This window comes from Papilio polytes, unplaced genomic scaffold (assembly GCF_000836215.1).
Source record: "Papilio polytes unplaced genomic scaffold, Ppol_1.0 DF824047.1, whole genome shotgun sequence".
NCBI classification, from domain to species: Eukaryota; Metazoa; Arthropoda; class Insecta; order Lepidoptera; family Papilionidae; genus Papilio; species Papilio polytes.
In genome coordinates, this window is record NW_013525157.1 from 1,705,378 (window position 1) to 1,722,732 (window position 17,355).

Genomic DNA, 17,355 nt, shown 5'->3' on the forward strand with positions numbered 1-17,355 from the left:
AATGCCTCTTGCAATTCTTTTAGCAACAGGTTCTTGCTCGAGCATTATTTGTAAAGCCCTTTCTTGAGTGATTTTTGAAAGTTCATCCGCCCTTATTTTAAGTTCGCATCTGTCAGCTCCATCTACCTAAAATGATATTTGCCAATTTCATACATTTGTTAAACGTAAAGTAATAGTTTGTCCAACTATCTTGAAGATGGTTTGTTAGCCAAAGACGTACCTGTATGATTTTTACCACACATTTCAAAGACATGACACTTGTAAAACACTTGCAATTTGTTCTTGAGGATGAGATGGCAACATTGTCACAATACAGGTTAATGATCCAATAATAAATTAAGTTCTTACATACCTTACATAAGAATGAAAGTTCGAAATGGTCGTCCACTTGTGGCCACTTTTGATCTAGCACACTTTTCTGCCAGTCTACTATAACCGAGTTATTATTTAATCTGTTAGGTGCCATTAAAAATCCTGCCCACAATTGTGAACAAAAATGTGGAGTTACCGGTGTCAACATTATAATTAATGATGCAAGTGCTAATTCATATTCTTTACTGTTAGCTATTACTTCTGGTGGTACATTGTTCTGAAAAATATACATTTTTGTACAAAAATAATGGCTATAATTATATACAACTATTAAAAATATCATACTCACTCGTAAAACATTTGTCAAGCTCTGCAATCTTGAGATTCCAACACTCAGTTTTTGGGTGTATTGAAAATGATAGGTTGCAGTAGCATTAAAATAGTTTCTTGAGTTCCATATTTTCATGTCCAAATCTTTCATTTCCTTTGACAAATCGTTTTGCTTTAATATATCTACATTATTTCTGTGGTTTATAAAATCCCGAATAGTTATCCACAAGCGGTGTTGCCAGTTTAATACACCTGGAAGAGCTGCAATAAACCATGTCATAATCTTTCAGACATTATTAAATTTAATCCAAGAGAAAGAAATTAAATGTTAAAAACCAAACTATGCGAGTTTTACCATACCAAAAATATCTCAATGGCTCTACAAATTTCAGATAATTAAAAAAAAAATTGCTTGTGAAGACAACAAAAATGTACTAACTTGCATCAGACCAATGTCTACTGGTAGCAGGAGGCACGTCAGCCAGCATGAGTAACCGCGTTGTGTCGCATCCATAAGTGGTCAATAGCCTTTTTGGATTTTCACCATTATATTTGGATTTACTCATTTTTTCCCACTGAACTAAAACAGATTCACCAGTACTTTTTTCTTTGTATTCTTTACCTACTTTTTCAACATCCTCTGGGGTTATATATTTTCCTGATGATTTGATTTTGTAACTTTGTCCCATAATCATACCTTGAACCAGAAGTTTCTTAAAAGGTTCCGGTTCTGATGTCCACCCGAGAGAGTGCAAAAAATAACTCATAAACCGAGCATAATATAAGTGCAAAACTGCATGTTCTTTACCACCAATGTAACAATGAACAGGGGTAAAATCTTTAATTTTTTCTTTACTGAATGGTATATCTATATTGTCATGATCCAGAAATCGATAAAAGTACCAAGAAGAATCAACAAATGTATCCATTGTGTCTGTTTCCCTTGTTGCAGTAGCTGAACATTTTGGACATTTACATGTCATCCAATCTTTCATATCCTTTAATGATGGTGAACCAAATTCAAAAGAGTGGGCCTCAGGTAATGGTACAGGAAGATCATTATAGGGTACAGGAACTATGCCACATTTAGAACAATGAATAATTGGTATAGGTGTGCCCCAATACCTTTGTCTAGATATTAACCAATCTTTAAGCTTAGAACTAACAAAATGTCCTCCAACATTTTCACTTAAAGCTACATCTATCGCTTTTTGATTTTCATTGTCTATATTCATGTTTCCAGCTCTGTCTTTAAAGGAAATTCCTAGATCTTGAGATAATTTTCTATCTTCAACATCTAAAGAAGGACATGCTAAATATACCTCCTGTCCTTCAGGATAATTCACATTGTCTGCTACATATATTGGCATTTCAGAATTTGTTATTGGATTAATACATTTTAGACCTAAAGTTTTGTCTTTTAGGTATTCATTTAAAATTATATTATCTTTTTGCATAGTTAAGAATTCCCCATGTAAGAGTTTATATGGGTCAGAGGTCCACACATCAAAAGATTTTAAATTATCTCCTACTTTAATCTGAAATGTAACTGAAACCCCATTGCATTCTCCAATCCAATGTTTTTGGAGGTTAATAATGTCTTTCCAGTTCTCTAAATTTTTACTATTCAGACCATTATACAGCTGTTTTGCATATTTTGTTGTTTTGATAAACCATTGAGTAAGAACCTTTTTTTCAACTTTAGCACCTGACCTCCATGAACAGCCATTGTCATCTACTTGTTCATCTGCTAACACTGTTTTGTCTACCGGATCCCAGTTCACCTTTGCCTACAATTTATTTTAATTTATAGTGCAAAACTCTAAAGTATTGTTTCTAAAATTTGTTACGAATGATAATAGTTTACTATTATAAAAAAAATCTAATAAAAAACCTTACCTTACTTTGGTAGGCTAAACCATTTTCAAATAGTTTCAGAAATATGTATTGTGTCCATTTGTAATATCGGGGGTCACATGTACTTATTTCTCTGTCCCAATCAAAGTTAAAGCCTAAATCAATAAGTTGAGCTTTCATTGTAGAAATATTGGTGTTTGTCCATTTCTGTGGAGGAATATTGCGCTCCAAGGCTGCATTTTCAGCAGGTAAGCCAAATGCATCCCATCCTATTGGATGTAAAACATTTTTTCCATTCATTTTATGAAACTTTGCAATTGTATCCGATATTGAATATACTCGTACATGGCCCATGTGCAAATTCCCAGAGGGATATGGAAACATTGGCAGCACATAGTATGGCTTGTCATTAATATTGCTGTTTTTTCTTTGTACATTTTCACACCAATGCTTTTCTATTTTTAACTTAATGTCTGTTGAGATGTCTTCATTCTGCAATGAAAATACAGTAAATAGTCATTTAAGAAAGATGACATGCAAATACAATTGTTAATTAAAAACTATGATCATATATATTAACAAGATATCTTGTTTCTATATTATATTAAATTTCATATATCATCACATAAAATTACACCTTGTACAGGTCTTTTTGAGAACTTTATTAAGGTATAAAATATAATATATGGTTATTTTTTCGTACCCACAGCCCAAGACTACTATTGAATCTTTTGGAAACCATAAAAAATCCTCGCCGAAGATTTAATACATGTCCTGGAATCCTCATTTTAAATGATAAAGTTATTGCAGAGGAGTTTAAGATGTATTTGAGAACCGTAAAGGTTTATGTCAGTTTAATGCATTTTAAACCGGAATATTATTTATTATTACCAAATATAAAAACAAATAAAGCCTGCACAACTGCATATACATACAAAAAAAAATCACATAAGGACAAGTGTCAATGTCACTCATAGACAAACGTCTTCGCTGTCACTGTCTGGAAAAGACAGCCCTGGCTTCCCCTTACAAGAAACCACAAAATTACCTACCTTTCATTTTGTAAAACTCTCAACTCATGTAATGAAAAATTAAACCCAGTAATTATTTTACATTGATCTCCGTTATAAATGTTTCGTTCAGTTCCGTTTTGCTAGTTTTTCGAATCATAGTAAGGTTTTTATTTTCCTGGATTATCTATACCTACTTTAACTCTATAATTATGTCATACCATAGACTTGCCATAGACGGTGAATCACACTCCCGATTTATCTCTTATTTTCATTGTATTGTATTGTTCTGCATCATTCTATGCATTTGCGCTATTTTATGACAATCTAATCGGATCAGATTCTGCACCTGATTGAACTATAATAAGACAGCAGGCTTTAATTGCCTAATCGAACCAATTTTTTCTAGTTTGTATCAAGATGGCTAAACCAAAAACAGAAGATGCTTCTGAAGAAGCGAAGAAAATCGTCGATGACGCAAAAAATTTTATCGAAAAAGCTATTGGCGATATTGGAAAAACGTCTGCAACAAAACAACTTATTTTGGGAACTGCGTCAGGATGGTATGTGCGGAAATTACTGTTTAAACTTATAAATTACCTTTTCTTAGAATATTAATTGATGGCACAAACCCTATTTTTAGGATTACCGGTTTTATAACAATGAAAATCGGAAAATTTGCTGCTGTTGGAATTGGTGGAGGTGTTATATTGTTGCATATTGCTAGCCAAAAAGGTTACATTGATATTAACTGGGATAAAATCAATAAGAAAGTTGACAAGATCAGCGATAAAATTGAGAAAGAGGCTACAGGAAAATCTCCCGATTGGTTCGAAAAAGTAAGACAAAACGAATTAAAAAGATATGTTTTTAGTTTTTTAGCATAAGCCTTGGTCGGTTTTAATAAAATTTATAACAGCCTGATTCAGGGTGATGCATGAGCTCTCTTTATAAATTGATATTTTTTGCAAAAGTTCTTTTTGTTGCAGGTAGTAACATTTGTCAAAGATAATTCCTATTATTCAGCAGGCTTTACTGGTGGATTCTTTTTTGGAATAGCATCTTCATGAAATTTAATAATTGTAATTGATTTGACAGTGAGTTAATAATTTTATTAAGCCGGTCAAGTCAATAATATGTATTTTAGTAAGATTTATTTACAAGTAAAGTATTACCTCTATAAAAATGTTGTGACCATATATAATTTATTTGAGTTATTAAAATTTAATTATATATCATATGACTTACAAGTAATTATATAACTTATAAAACAATTATATTACAGGTAGAGAGATTTGTGGATCGTAAAATTGACAAAGCTGAAGATTTGTTAAAGAAAAAAGAGAAAAAAGCAAAGAAATGGTTTAACAATGTCACTGGTGATGATCACTACAAAGCAACTGAAACGCACATATTTTTAACATCCTTTGTTGCTGGCATGGCTATTGGCCTTCTTTGTGGCAAATAAACATTCATTAGTCACATCTATTATCCCTACAGTAGATCTGTTTAACATTTATTAGATTTGTGATCAACATAGTATGCATAAGAAATGTATATGATTTAAAATATTGTATCTCACTTTCAGTATTGTTAATTATTGTGCAATAAATGTAATAATTTAAAATCTAAGAGGCTTATTATTATGTGTACATTATTTAGTATAGTTCAGTATATTGTTAAGGTTTGCAATGTACATAGAATACACAATATAAATAGAATATTCTGGACATGAACTATACCCACTTAATAGGACACTAACAGTAAATATTACAGTCTTTACATTGCAGTAAACTAGCTGTGCTATCATATTTTAAGTTACATTTCAATGTTGAGAACACTTTGGTTATCTCTCTAAATGTTAAAGCAAACATGTAAATAAAAAACCCAAGTACATTTGTAAGCGATCACAGTGTAGTTGACCTCCAGCTGAATGCCATTCTCTTCAATTGACATTTATATGATAGAGTAACTGAACTAACCAGAAATCTTGAGCAAAAATCCACTCATCTCCTCTGTTGATATGTTGTTAATATTATATGATGGTTAAATTATTTACTTAATTTTAATATATATACATAGACATAATCAAAAACTAAAAACCTTTTCATTCAATTTGTTTATTATTGACATAAAATGTATGCAGCTCTATAGGCTCCAAACTTTCCAAAAATGTTCTGTATGATCTTAAGTAATTTCTTTTTATTGTAAGGACAGCCCTCTGGTAGTGTCTCTTTTTAGAATCTGGTAAAGACTCCCAGTTTACACAATTTTCTTCTTCACTGCCTAGTAATAAAAATAGTTCTTTGCCAGACCTTTAACAAAATATTTATTTCTTTAAAGTTGTCTAAACTAATACTATAAAGAGGAAATATTTGTATTTTTGTATGTATTGGAATAACACAAAAACTACTGCGCCGATTTATTGCTCATATGTATATTGTATGAAACATGACTACAAAAATAAATGCTTGATAGTAAAAATAATAGTTGAATTAACGGCCTAATTTAAAAGGCAGTTACTTTAGAAACAGCATGCACTGTGAAAAGGGGGGTCCTGTCTTTGCAGCCCTGAACACTGGTTGCATGTGATGTGTGCTGGTGGTTCCCAATTTTGTACATAATACATATTTTGTTTATTTTAATTTTTACATAAAGGATGGGATAATATGATATTTAATTATAATAATCAAAACAATGTTACATGTTAAGGTAAGTATCAGATATCAGAAATTGGTGAAAATCACCACAGCAGTACTTACATAACTCTTGGTGGAATGGGTTCAGGTAATTTTTCATGTATAAATTGTTGATCTTGGATTATAGTACTAGTTTCATTAATATGACTTAGATTCTGTTCATTTTGTGGAAAACTGATTTCAGACCTAAAAGTTTGTTCAAAAACATAAAAAATGTTTCAATGATATGCTCTACTTTTGACAAAGAAACTACTAAACAAATTATTAAGTTGTTTTAATGTATTGTTTCTCTAACCTTTTTTTATCTGTATCACCAAAATCAATTGTGCTGGTATTTTGTGCTATGCTTACTGGTAAGGTGTCATTAAAACTTATTTCTATCTGATTTTGTCCAAATACAGCACTATTTTTTGTGTTTTCAGGTCTGGAATAATAAAAAATTGCATGATAATGTAGTATGCACTTAATATTGAAGAATATTCATAGTTAATTTCTTCTCTTTTTATAATGTACAAATGTCCAATAGTATGCAAGTTGTACCTATTGTACACTGATAATATTTCACATAATTCTAATTTGTATTTTTATTTAAACTGGATATTATTATCTATAATAGATAACTAACTTACAGTTTTTTATTCTTCTTTCTTAGATAAGGCTTCGCATCTTTAAGAGAAACTGCAATTTTTTGTTTATGTTCTGCTATTATTTCATCATGTTTTGAAATAAACAGTTGTTTCTCATCATCATTAAGGGAAAGCCAAGATGTGGTTGCCTCTTTTAAAAGTTTATGATTCTAAAAGCATGTTGATAAGATTAACAATATATAACAGTCTTCAGTATATTTAAAAATTAATCAATACACACCTTTTTAACATTTTGGTCCAACAATTGCCGTTTATTACAATATAAATTTATATATAAATGTAATGGTGATCTAGGAATTGGATCAATAGACTCCATGTCAGTAGAATTCGATCTAAGGATAAAGGACTTGTCTATTTTTTGTATGGGAGCTGGTTTTGTTAACTAACAGAACTTATACCAAGTTTATTAGTATATAAAATTGTAAAGATAGTTAAATGTAAAAGTTTTCTTGTTAGTTGAAAAAAGGCCCAAAATTGTACAACTCCTTTATAACTTTAAGCTTAACTCTTAGTATTAAAATAGTAAATTTTAAAATATCACAGTATCATAAGTTAACCTACAAAATACTTTGCTATAGCCAATATTTTAATCTTGAATCTAATCGTTTGGAACAATTCTAAAATGTACAAATTACGCAAAGGCATTCACATTAGAAAATCACTAAAAGTACATCATCTAAATCGAAGCTGATCATTTCATTTATTTCCATTAAAAATTAGAAATCTGACAAGTTTATAAACATACACAACTTTACTTTACCATTGACACTAAAAAGCAGAGCATTCATGAGAGTCATAATGTTTTTTTTTTTTACTTGAATAATACATCCATGAACTGCAGCATTACGGGCCCGCTTTCTTTTGGTGGCCACCACAATTTTAATATTCAGATTTACCTACCTTGAATAACTTTCTTAAAGTTGAGTACTCCTCTTCCTTTTGTACTTATAATTGTTGACATAATGTATTTTTTCTATATAATCTGCTGTTTTTAAATGAATTAAAACTGACATCTGACACTGACATTTGACACTAGGAAATAGGTATAAATGCAATAAAAATAGATAAATAAACATTGAATTAACAAAAAAGAAACATATATGTCTAATATTATTATTATATAGTATCAGTACATAAATATACAAAATGAAATTGTAAGATAATGTAAAACACTTACTATGCATCAAAATACATATACTTATGTAAAATGTTAAGGCCGAAAAAATTTAATGAAACTAATAACTTTAAAGTTCGTTATGCAGGCTAAGAAGCGTTATATTTTACTTTTGTTTTCATGTAGCTTAATAATTTATGGATACATAAGTGGATTTCGCTTCAAAACTGAATTGGTGCAAAAGAATCGTCGTGACCAACTGCCTTCGTTTGCAACCTTAGAAGAATTATACGAAGCCCCTTCTAGACAAAAAAGAAGCCCGCATCCTACAGTAAAGTCATGTCGTATGGAGACATGCTTTGATTTCTCAAAATGTGGAGATGACCCTAAAGTTTATGTTTATCCGACTGATGGCCCTGTAAGTGCTACATATCGTAAAGTATTATCCGTTTTAAGGGAATCAAGATATGCCACTCGGGACCCAAATGAGGCATGCCTGTTTTTACCAGCCGTGGATACTTTGGATGCTGATCCTTTGTCACCAGAACATATACCTGATGTAGCTCAAAGATTATCAAGGTTGCCTCATTGGAAGAATGGTCGCAATCATATCATATTCAACTTATATGCCGGCACCTGGCCTGATTATGCTGAGAATGCATTGGGTTTTGACCCAGGTGAAGCCATTTTAGCAAGAGCAAGTGCCTCAGAAACTATTTTTCGTGATGGCTTTGACATATCTCTGCCCTTGTTTCATAAAGAGCACCCTGAGAGAGGAGGTGCTGCACCCGCTGCTACTGCTAATCCCTTTCCAGCACCAAAGAGACATTTGTTAGCTTTTAAAGGAAAGCGATATGTGCATGGTATAGGGAGTGAGACAAGGAACTCATTATGGCATCTACATGATGGGAACAACCTTATATTGGTAACAACATGTAGACATGGAAAATCCTGGAAGGACCTGAGGGATGAGAGGTGTGATGAAGACAACAGAGAATATGACAAGTAAGGATATATTAAGCTTGTAATGCTTTCAAGTATATTTTATTCATTATTGTAACTATTTCTCTCATCATGATTTTTCACTAAGAACTCTCAATTAAAAAATGGTTTTCTCTATTTTAGCTTTACAGTAAAGTTTAAATATGAAAGAATTATTTTTTAGGTTTGATTATGAGCAGTTGTTGGCAAATTCAACATTCTGCTTGGTGGCGAGGGGGAGGCGCCTTGGGTCTTATCGATTTTTAGAAGCATTGGCCGCAGGCTGTGTTCCTGTTCTCTTGAGCAATGGTTGGAGGTTACCGTTTGATGAACGTATTGACTGGCGCCGCGCTGTTATATGGGCAGACGAGCGTCTTTTGTTACAGGTTGGAACTTCTTTTATTGCAAAGTATATATAAATTATAAAGTGCATGGATTATAAATTTTATTACATTACACAATTTAAAATGTACATAAAATTAAATTGTTGATTCCAGGTGCCAGAGCTTGTGCGATCAGTTCCTCCTGAGCGTATACTTGCTTTGCGACAACAAACGCAATTGTTATGGCAACAATACTTTTCATCTATTGAGAAAATAGTTTTTACTACAGTCGAGGTAAAATATTCTTTAAAACTTGTGTCTTTTGTATCCTGACTTAGCAGATAACCTTGGCGAGGCAGCCGTGCGGTAATATACGGTAAGTAATTCGCGTCTCGAGCGACGAGGTGCCTCGCCAATGCCGAGTCTGGGACTGCATCGTTCTGAAAATACGACAAGCCAATTATTGAAAGCTGCTTAGTGATGCAGAATACAACAATTTATGGTTTTTTAAGATGGGAATTAATTTGAAAATATGATTTTTTTTCTGCAGCTATTATTTGAGCGGATTTTAGCGCATCGATCTTCGAGACAACGCGAGGCACTTATTTGGAACGCGTCACCCGGCGCCCTGGGCACTTTGGCTACGTATGGGGACTCCCGGGCACACTACCCGCTGGCGGTGGCGGCGCCGGCGGCTCCCCCCGCGCCCGCGCCGCCGCCCGGCCCCCTGCCCGTGCCCGCCGTGCCCTCCGCAGCGCCGCCCCCCACGCCCGGACACACCTTCACTGCCCTCTTGTACGTCCAAGCAACATCCCCCGCATTACATAAACTACTTGCTAACATAGCTACCAGTGAATACTGTGAAAAGGTAATTTAATGCAAATGACTAATTTGTGTGACTTTTCAAATTATACTAAATGTTTTATATGGCAATGATAATTATAAATAGGTGGTGTTGGTGTGGGACAGTGAACGCGCTGCCCCCACACTGAAGTCGCTAGCGCGCATGGCGGGCGACGGGCGTGACCCGCTGCCCGTAGTGGTTATCGATGCCACAACTCACTACCCCGGGTAAATTCAATCTTTCCATATTACAAACACGTTCAACGGTAAAACTGTAGCTGCATTAAATTATAGATTGGATAAGTGACTTTTCATATATTTCAGTGAAGGTGTATCGGCGAGGTGGCAGCCGCTGTGGGCCGTGCCGACGGCGGCGGTGTTCTCACTGGACGGAGACGCGCCGCTGTTGGCCGAGGAGTTGGACTTCGCCTTCCGCGTGTGGCAGCACTTCCCCGAGCGCATCGTCGGCTACCCAGCTAGGAGTCATTACTGGGATGAGGCCAAGGTTACATATTTACTGTTTTAATGAGTAATTGTATTATATCTAAAATTTCGCTGATCCTGTGCGGCTTCATCCGCATAAAATTATGAGATATGATATTGTTGTTATAGCGATGTCACCTGCTGTATTAGTGTTTTGGTGTACGTTAGGGCGCGTGGGGGTACAGCAGCCGGTGGGGCGGCGCGTACTCGATGGTGCTGCCGGGCGCGGCGCTGGTGCACCGCGCGGCGCTGGCGCTGTACGCGGCGGGCGCGCCGGCGCTGCGCCTGGCGGTGCGGCGCGCGCGCAACTGCGAGGACATCCTGCTCAACTGCCTGCTGGCGCACCTCACGCGCCGCCCGCCGCTCAAGCTGGCGCAGCGCCGCCGCTACAAGCCGCCGCACCACGCGCACAGGTCCGCCCTCCTACACGCACAACTTCACCGACTTCACTGGCCCACTAGTAATAACCAGACTGTCAATCTACTGAAACTGTGTGAACGCTAACTGGCGCCAGTGAGTCCATACAATCGATGACTGGCTGTGGAAACTGTCCAACTGTGCTGACCAAGTGTAAGCCGGGAATAAAGTTTCTTAGTCAATAGCAATAGCCAGTCTTTAATAACAACAATAGAATTAAAGTTTTTTGGCAGAAAAAATATTTGTATTTCAGTCTGGTTTAGTCATTTTCAGTCTGGGAGCGCTTAGTCGCCAGTGCGGCAGGTGCAGCCTCTTTAGACAAAGTAACATTCGATTCTTGGTATCGCTGATCGAAATGTCAAAAATGTATGGAACTAACAACAACAACATTCGATAAGTCACGCGATTCCTATACATTTTGTCGATTCTACTAGCGATGACGAAAATCGGGCGGGTATGTTGTGTGCGCAGGTCGGCGTGGAGCGACCCGGAGCACTTCGTGCAGCGGCAGTCCTGCCTCAACACGTTCGCGACGGCGTGGGGCTACATGCCGCTGCTGCGCTCCGTGCTGCGCCTCGACCCACTCCTCTTCAAGGACCCCGTCTCCACGCTGCGCAAGAAGTACAGGAAGATGGAACTGCTCACCTCATAAACTTTATTGTTTTGTTTTGTAAGGTGGCAAATGAGCAAGCGGCCACCTGAATCCGCCAAAATGACGAGGCGACCAATGGCCCTAGACATTCGCAATAGCGGATGCATTGCCTACCCTTAATTGACGAAGGAGAAGACGCACATAAAGAGGATATTTCCTCTTCGTATGTGTCTCCTCCACCGTTTCCTTTTTCATCCAATTCTTATGAGAAAAAGGGTAGAAAAGAAAAGGAACTAAAGTTGAGCCTCCGGCTCCGCGGAATTGCTCTCACATCACGCCTGTGTCCTGGGCGGTCGTGGGGGCGAGCCAACACTTTTGTGTGAAGATGTCAAACCGGGCTCTACCACAGTGAAAATCACTTACGAGATATATGTGCATCTTTCGATGTCGTAAGATTTCTGCAAATCGATCGAATATAATCTTTTAGAAAAACTGTAATTAACTTTAATCACGATAATTAAAGTCAATTTGTTAATTAAATCTATTCTGTAATCTTACATATATTAAATATGTAATATGTTTAAGTGACGTAGAACAAACTACAATTTTGTAGCGGTTGTTTATTTAAAAATCTGCACCATTATTGTAGTCGTACGAAATATATTGTTTTCACAATTGTTGTAAAAATTAATCCTTTTTTCGTCCTTACCCATCCTTAATATAACTTACATTGTGACGAATGCCAAATTACTCGACCTAACTCCTAGTCTCCAAAAAAAGCATACAAATTTAAAGTATATTTTTCATGAACTTCCATAATTTACTTGCAATTAATTATTATGTTAATAATGAGAAGGATGCGTCGATGTTTTGTCAATAAATGTACACGGATACGATTAGGTTGGCCTAGAAACTGACCTCGTGGTTACAAATGTTGACGGCCATATTTGTCTAATGAGTTTGTGGACACAACTTGTTTTTATTTACGGCAATAGCTTAATGGCACTACGGACATTCTATTACGTGGTCGTGGGTTCGAATCCCACCATTCAACTATCGTCGTTCAGTTACACATGCCTACAGTTTCGAATAGTTACAAAAAATATTTGTAAATTTCAAATTTATTAATTAAAACATTACATAAAATTTACATTAAGCTCCATTTTTAAATTACCTTCCTAGAATTAGAAATAAAATGGCAACAAATTAATTACCTAATTTGATATTCCAAAGCATTTAATAAACAGATATTTAAAAAATACGTTAATTCCATATTAGAAAAAAAATGTAAGTATGATTCATAACTGAAATTGAACTTTCCACAAGTTAAACTGCTTGGCGTTCAATTCTTATTAGAAGTTAATAAGAATTGAACGCCAAGATATGCCTCATTAAATATGTTCTAAAATAAATTGGTATTAAATTAATAGGAACAGTTTGGCATACCAGAAGGGGTCATCTAACTGCATCGGATTTGTAAACGTTGCATAAGTAGAACGCAAGCTGACATAACGAAGACTTCGCAATCAGCTGGTCGGCCTTGGCCCTAATGGTTGCGGCGGTTGGCCGCCGGGCGCCGCAGCGGCAGCGCCTCGCGCTAGCAGCTCGCAGTGGTCGCAGTGTTATCGGTGCAGTCAAACCTATTGCTTGCAATGCACACGCCGGCTATAACTATCCTCTGACTTAAAACGTCGACTAGTGCGTACCTCAAATATTTAAAATAACTGAATTGTATTTTGTATAAACAAAAAAGTGTATCCTTATTGTGAATGTATACGGCTGAGTATGTTGAATATTCATAAGAATGTATTGTTTCGGTCGCATCGCGCAAGGTTAACTAATTTTTCACTTAAGCAATGTGTCTTGTGTCAAAATAAATGATTGTGTAATTTTATTTTAGGTGCTTAGATTGAATTAAATAAAAAAGTAAAGCAAGACCGACTTCCTGCTAAGAAAAAACAAGTTGAGTACGTCATAAGGTTTTAATTTTTATGCTATCAAATATGAATTATTAATCCAATTATTTATTTATTAAAACTCCGAACAAATACCGTTTACTTATAACACCTCAGTCACCTAATTTGTATTTGATTTTTTTTTAATTGGGACAAACATAATAAATAGTTAGTTTATTATTCTTATAAAAAAAATTAAACATTTAGAGAATGCATCTACAAAGAGGTGACACATGTAGTGTTCAGTGAAGGGTGGATGACCTTAAGCTTATTTTTTTTTATCAAGAATCTATTCTGGCAGTTATCATTAGCCAATAATTTGTAGTATGTAAATATGTAACTAAATACTTAACAGGTCGTCGGAGTTTTCGTCGTCTAAACAAGGTCCAAGCTTAAAAATACATGTCAAACTTACAAAGGAATCAGCGCTCCTTTCTGGTAAACACTACGTAATTTAAACGTAAGCTAAACCATCCTTAATATATATTTGATTATTTATAGATAAAAGAAGTAAGATATTAGTACATTTTTTTATTTATGCAATAATTATTAAAAAATCCACCATTCCAACTAAGTTTAGGATACTGCTACGACGAATAGTCGAATGGCGGGATTTGAATCCTCTACTACATGATCGGAAATCCGTACACTTAACCCATAAGCATTAGGCTGGCGCTTCGTAATTTGAATCGTTATCGAATAAAAATTAACGTACCGTAATTAACTTGACGGTTACCAAAATTCACAAATGAGTCACGTTATTATTAAGTATAATCTAATTTATCCCAGTACCACGGATAAAAACAAAACTTGTCACACATTAGTACCAAAGTTTATACCATTAAAAGTCTGTTTACCACAGCTGGGTTATAATTTTTTAAGAATAAAAGCTTACATTTCGTGATTCAAAGTTACTAAAAAGAAGTACTACTTTGTACCTATTATATACCTACTCAGCTCTAGGAAATTAACCAAGCTTTCTTATCTCAATTTTATGTCACTTTTACTGTGAGTTGCCTTGGATAGCGTAAAACTACAATATTCAGGCCCCTTTCCATTTACGACCTCTGCTAAAGCTGTTGCAAGATCTTGTCGCAATAGGAAGTATTACTTGTAAACATGTGCCAGGCAGCTTGGTGTTTTGAATATTGTTTGTAACTATGATGAAATATTACAAAATCGACTTTAACATATAAACATAACTTAACTTTTCAAAAAAGGAGCAACATCATACGAAAAACTGTAATATACCTTTTACAACTCATCATAAATTCCTGAAGAATGTTGTGCGAAAGCATTAATGTAAAACGAATAAAACAGTGCTGTCAAGTCTGTTGAATTTAAAGTAAACTATGAGTAGAGAATATTTTAGAGATTAATTTTTTTTAATTCGTAATCTTTTGTATCATATTATGGGAAATCCGTACCCTTATCCATAAGGCTATTGGGGCTGCATGTTGCATTTTGTTATTTTATTTTATTACTACTTTAGGTCATAGTTTTTGATAAAATTCTACTTTGTGATTCAGGACAAGATTGATGTAAATGAAATAATGTCGCAGAAGTTTTATCTAGTTGTCTTTGGCGCCATTGTGATCGCTGCGGCAGTACTCCCGGCCGCCGCGCAACCAGTTAGTAGATCTTTAGTACATAATGCACACGTAAGCGCAGCGCACCACAAATGACTTCCTACTACACATAATCGTTATACAAATTGTGTAATGTTGTTAATTTACTTGATACTACTGACTTAGATTAAATCACAGTTTTTGATTAGAGAGATACCTACAGCTTCTAATATTTTTAATAAATTGACAAACACAATGCAGAAACCAAATGCTTCAGCCGCATATTATATCTGATTTAATATTTCTTTTTGTTTTTATGGTACACAGTAACAATACCAGCAAGCGGCTACCACACGTGGGACGCACAGAAAGAGGATATTTCCTTTGTCTATTCGTCTCATCCCCAGCCAAATCCTTCTCCCCATCCCAAAATTCTTGTGAAAGTGAACTTAATTAGGACCCAGGAATGCACACTCATCAGTCTGTTCGTGGAATTGCTTTTACATCACGTCTGTCTTCTATGTGGTCAATGTATACACCTGGCGAGCCCATTCGTGCAAATATGTTAAAGCGGGCTCCACCACTGTTGAATTTTATACTGTTTTCTGTTCAATTGCATTATATATTATGCAGTTATGCTTTATAAACAACTGAATGATTTATATTTTTTAGCGAGGTATTTCATAATTGTCCGTATTTTTCAGCCAACAGCCGATGCTTCTATAAGCAAAGACCGTGCCCTAAGATATGTTACATTGAAGGCTGGAAAAAATGTAGCAACCACTCCACAACGAGGATTTTTTGGAACAATTTTCAGTCTTATTGTGGAGGTAAGAAAACACATGCTATACAATGTTATGATGGTGTTTCTACAGATGTTTCTTTTCACATTTTTAAACTAAGATTTTCAGTTGGAGAAAATAATTCATCAGTGATTTGAACGTTAATTTTTCGCTTGATCTCATTTCTGGTAAGCCTGGTATTAGGGGACACCTACCCTTACTCCTAGGCACCCCTGGCTAACCAACCAACAGGCATTTGAAAATTTCTAAGAAGGAAGACGAAACAGACAAAAGTATATTTCAATCCTCCGAAAATACTCTTTTGACAAGTATTTCTAATACAAAAGTATGGAAAGTCGAAAAGTATTGTAATTTTATCTCTTATCAGAAAAAATGCAAATTACCTTTACTTCTCTTAAAGAAGTTTTTGCATCTATTTATTGGACCGAGGTCGTGGTATGGGTCCAGCTGCTGCTGTAATCTCAGTCGTTATAAAAATAATATAAATTCACACTAAAATTCATGTTTCAGCAAATCAATGATACTAAGAGTGCATACAATCAAATTTCGGGATTAGTCAACAATCAATTTGCTGATAATGACGTAAGTATAAAAATTTAAGATAATACGATGGGTTAAGGCTATATGTTAATAGCGATTGCATTCTTATCATTGCAGCACCCTGCAAACATTTATAGCACCTTCGCCCTTTCTTTTGATAAGAGACGATGTCGGTTTTCGCATTTAGCTGTTTGTCGATTGATTTAGAGTGATATGATCCCTACTCCATTTTTGTAAGCCGTTTTATAATATAACGGTTTATGATGCCAAAACTTTGAGATAGAAGCCTTGAGCCTGAGTTGAAACAAAATTAAATTTATCCATAATTATGTTCAAATTCATATGTTTCCAGGATAAGTCAAAACCTAAACCCAACAACGGAACTGCTGAAGCGGCAAAAATAACAAGGGCAGAATTTTTAAAAATACTTGACAGAAATTTTAAAGGCTTAGCGCGACTTAGAAATCTTGAATGGCGTGAAGCAAGAAAGGTATGCAACATGTTACATCCTATTGAATCATAATGATAGTAACTATTATTAATGAAAATTTAAAAATGTAAATATTCAGGATTCCTGGGCAAATCTGGTGGAGTACAAAAATGAAATATTCTCTGGAAAAAAAGCAAGAAATAGAAGATAACAACGACTTTAGAAACTAGAATATGTACCAACGTTTATAAAATAAATTTCGATATAGACAATAAAGATAGTTGCAGTTTCAGATCTTTGCTTTTTGTAACAATTATTTATTTTTAGAAAAACGAAAAATAAAAGATTTGTTAAAACGAATAGTTTTTATATTTCCAATTGGCTTGTTAGCTGGATTATAACAAGAATAACGTTAGATATGAGTGTGGAGGTGCGTACAGGTAGAGGTTGA

At 35.0% G+C, this 17,355-nt stretch overlaps 5 protein-coding genes across 19 annotated transcripts in view; 3 read left to right on the top strand and 2 right to left on the bottom strand.

The window, feature by feature from the left end:
- The window catches only part of LOC106100330 (probable leucine--tRNA ligase, mitochondrial), a 5,575-nt gene extending 2,138 nt beyond the window's left edge, over positions 1–3,437 (bottom strand). The window contains exons 1-6 of the mRNA XM_013279154.1: positions 3,203–3,437; positions 2,542–2,991; positions 1,082–2,432; positions 662–903; positions 353–589; positions 1–126 (exon numbers count right to left, since the gene is read on the bottom strand). Of these exons, the coding sequence (XP_013134608.1) occupies positions 1–126; positions 353–589; positions 662–903; positions 1,082–2,432; positions 2,542–2,991; positions 3,203–3,286 (2,490 nt within the window). The 5' untranslated portion in view covers positions 3,287–3,437. The remainder of the gene's footprint in view (positions 127–352; positions 590–661; positions 904–1,081; positions 2,433–2,541; positions 2,992–3,202) is intronic.
- Positions 3,438–3,730: 293 nt separating this feature from the next.
- Positions 3,731–5,141, top strand: LOC106100687 (FUN14 domain-containing protein 1A). Of its 3 annotated transcripts, none has more exons than XM_013279662.1 (4): positions 3,731–4,072; positions 4,153–4,348; positions 4,499–4,606; positions 4,795–4,886. In XM_013279662.1, the coding sequence occupies exons 1-3, from the start codon at positions 3,930–3,932 to the stop codon at positions 4,577–4,579; spliced, it is 420 nt and encodes a 139-aa protein (XP_013135116.1). In that variant the 5' UTR covers positions 3,731–3,929; the 3' UTR covers positions 4,580–4,606; positions 4,795–4,886. The 3 variants fall into 3 exon arrangements, with proteins under 3 accessions (XP_013135116.1, XP_013135117.1, XP_013135115.1); XM_013279663.1 differs by having other exon boundaries at positions 4,499–4,591; positions 4,795–4,813; XM_013279661.1 differs by lacking the exon at positions 4,499–4,606 and having other exon boundaries at positions 4,795–5,141.
- Positions 5,142–5,609: 468 nt separating this feature from the next.
- Positions 5,610–7,813, bottom strand: LOC106100686. 4 transcript variants are annotated; one of them, XM_013279658.1, is made up of 6 exons: positions 7,417–7,609; positions 7,076–7,187; positions 6,838–7,004; positions 6,504–6,632; positions 6,272–6,394; positions 5,610–5,824 (listed from the first exon to the last, which is right to left on the bottom strand). In XM_013279658.1, the coding sequence occupies exons 2-6, from the start codon at positions 7,169–7,171 to the stop codon at positions 5,617–5,619; spliced, it is 723 nt and encodes a 240-aa protein (XP_013135112.1). In that variant the 5' UTR covers positions 7,172–7,187; positions 7,417–7,609; the 3' UTR covers positions 5,610–5,616. The 4 variants fall into 4 exon arrangements, 3 of the variants coding, with proteins under 3 accessions (XP_013135112.1, XP_013135113.1, XP_013135111.1); XM_013279659.1 differs by having other exon boundaries at positions 7,505–7,603; XM_013279657.1 differs by having other exon boundaries at positions 7,527–7,546.
- A 128-nt stretch (positions 7,814–7,941) lies between these two features.
- On the top strand, positions 7,942–11,742 carry LOC106100685 (exostosin-1c). The gene is made up of 8 exons (XM_013279656.1): positions 7,942–8,974; positions 9,135–9,336; positions 9,448–9,567; positions 9,824–10,141; positions 10,223–10,344; positions 10,441–10,621; positions 10,768–11,012; positions 11,488–11,742. Exons 1-8 carry the CDS (start codon positions 8,085–8,087, stop codon positions 11,666–11,668), a joined length of 2,259 nt encoding a protein of 752 aa, XP_013135110.1. The 5' UTR covers positions 7,942–8,084; the 3' UTR covers positions 11,669–11,742.
- Positions 11,743–13,180: 1,438 nt separating this feature from the next.
- Positions 13,181–17,196, top strand: LOC106100808. 10 transcript variants are annotated; one of them, XM_013279846.1, is made up of 8 exons: positions 13,181–13,440; positions 13,509–13,587; positions 13,919–14,001; positions 15,093–15,194; positions 15,836–15,961; positions 16,445–16,516; positions 16,827–16,964; positions 17,044–17,196. In XM_013279846.1, exons 3-8 carry the CDS (start codon positions 13,966–13,968, stop codon positions 17,113–17,115), a joined length of 546 nt encoding a protein of 181 aa, XP_013135300.1. In that variant the 5' UTR covers positions 13,181–13,440; positions 13,509–13,587; positions 13,919–13,965; the 3' UTR covers positions 17,116–17,196. The 10 variants fall into 10 exon arrangements, with proteins under 10 accessions (XP_013135300.1, XP_013135302.1, XP_013135303.1 ...); XM_013279848.1 differs by having other exon boundaries at positions 13,509–13,570; XM_013279849.1 differs by having other exon boundaries at positions 13,181–13,391.
- Positions 17,197–17,355: the final 159 nt, after the last annotated feature.

What these genes read in the sequence shown, in the direction of transcription:
- LOC106100686 (XM_013279657.1), bottom strand. An exon ending in TGGACCAAAATGTTAAAAAG is followed by an intron (nt 7,005 to 7,075) that starts GTGTGTATTGAT and finishes ACATGCTTTTAG; the next exon opens with AATCATAAACTTTTAAAAGA. An exon ending in AGAAAGAAGAATAAAAAACT is followed by an intron (nt 6,633 to 6,837) that starts GTAAGTTAGTTA and finishes TTATTATTCCAG; the next exon opens with ACCTGAAAACACAAAAAATA.
- LOC106100685 (XM_013279656.1), top strand. Translation starts at nt 8,085, where the DNA reads ATGAAACTAATAACTTTAAAGTTCGTTATGCAGGCTAAGAAGCGTTAT. An exon ending in GACAACAGAGAATATGACAA is followed by an intron (nt 8,975 to 9,134) that starts GTAAGGATATAT and finishes ATTATTTTTTAG; the next exon opens with GTTTGATTATGAGCAGTTGT. An exon ending in ATTACTGGGATGAGGCCAAG is followed by an intron (nt 10,622 to 10,767) that starts GTTACATATTTA and finishes GGTGTACGTTAG; the next exon opens with GGCGCGTGGGGGTACAGCAG.
- LOC106100687 (XM_013279661.1), top strand. Translation starts at nt 3,930, where the DNA reads ATGGCTAAACCAAAAACAGAAGATGCTTCTGAAGAAGCGAAGAAAATC. An exon ending in TTGGGAACTGCGTCAGGATG is followed by an intron (nt 4,073 to 4,152) that starts GTATGTGCGGAA and finishes CCCTATTTTTAG; the next exon opens with GATTACCGGTTTTATAACAA. An exon ending in CTCCCGATTGGTTCGAAAAA is followed by an intron (nt 4,349 to 4,794) that starts GTAAGACAAAAC and finishes ATTATATTACAG; the next exon opens with GTAGAGAGATTTGTGGATCG.
- LOC106100808 (XM_013279846.1), top strand. Translation starts at nt 13,966, where the DNA reads ATGTCAAACTTACAAAGGAATCAGCGCTCCTTTCTG. An exon ending in TCCCGGCCGCCGCGCAACCA is followed by an intron (nt 15,195 to 15,835) that starts GTTAGTAGATCT and finishes CGTATTTTTCAG; the next exon opens with CCAACAGCCGATGCTTCTAT. An exon ending in ATCAATTTGCTGATAATGAC is followed by an intron (nt 16,517 to 16,826) that starts GTAAGTATAAAA and finishes ATATGTTTCCAG; the next exon opens with GATAAGTCAAAACCTAAACC.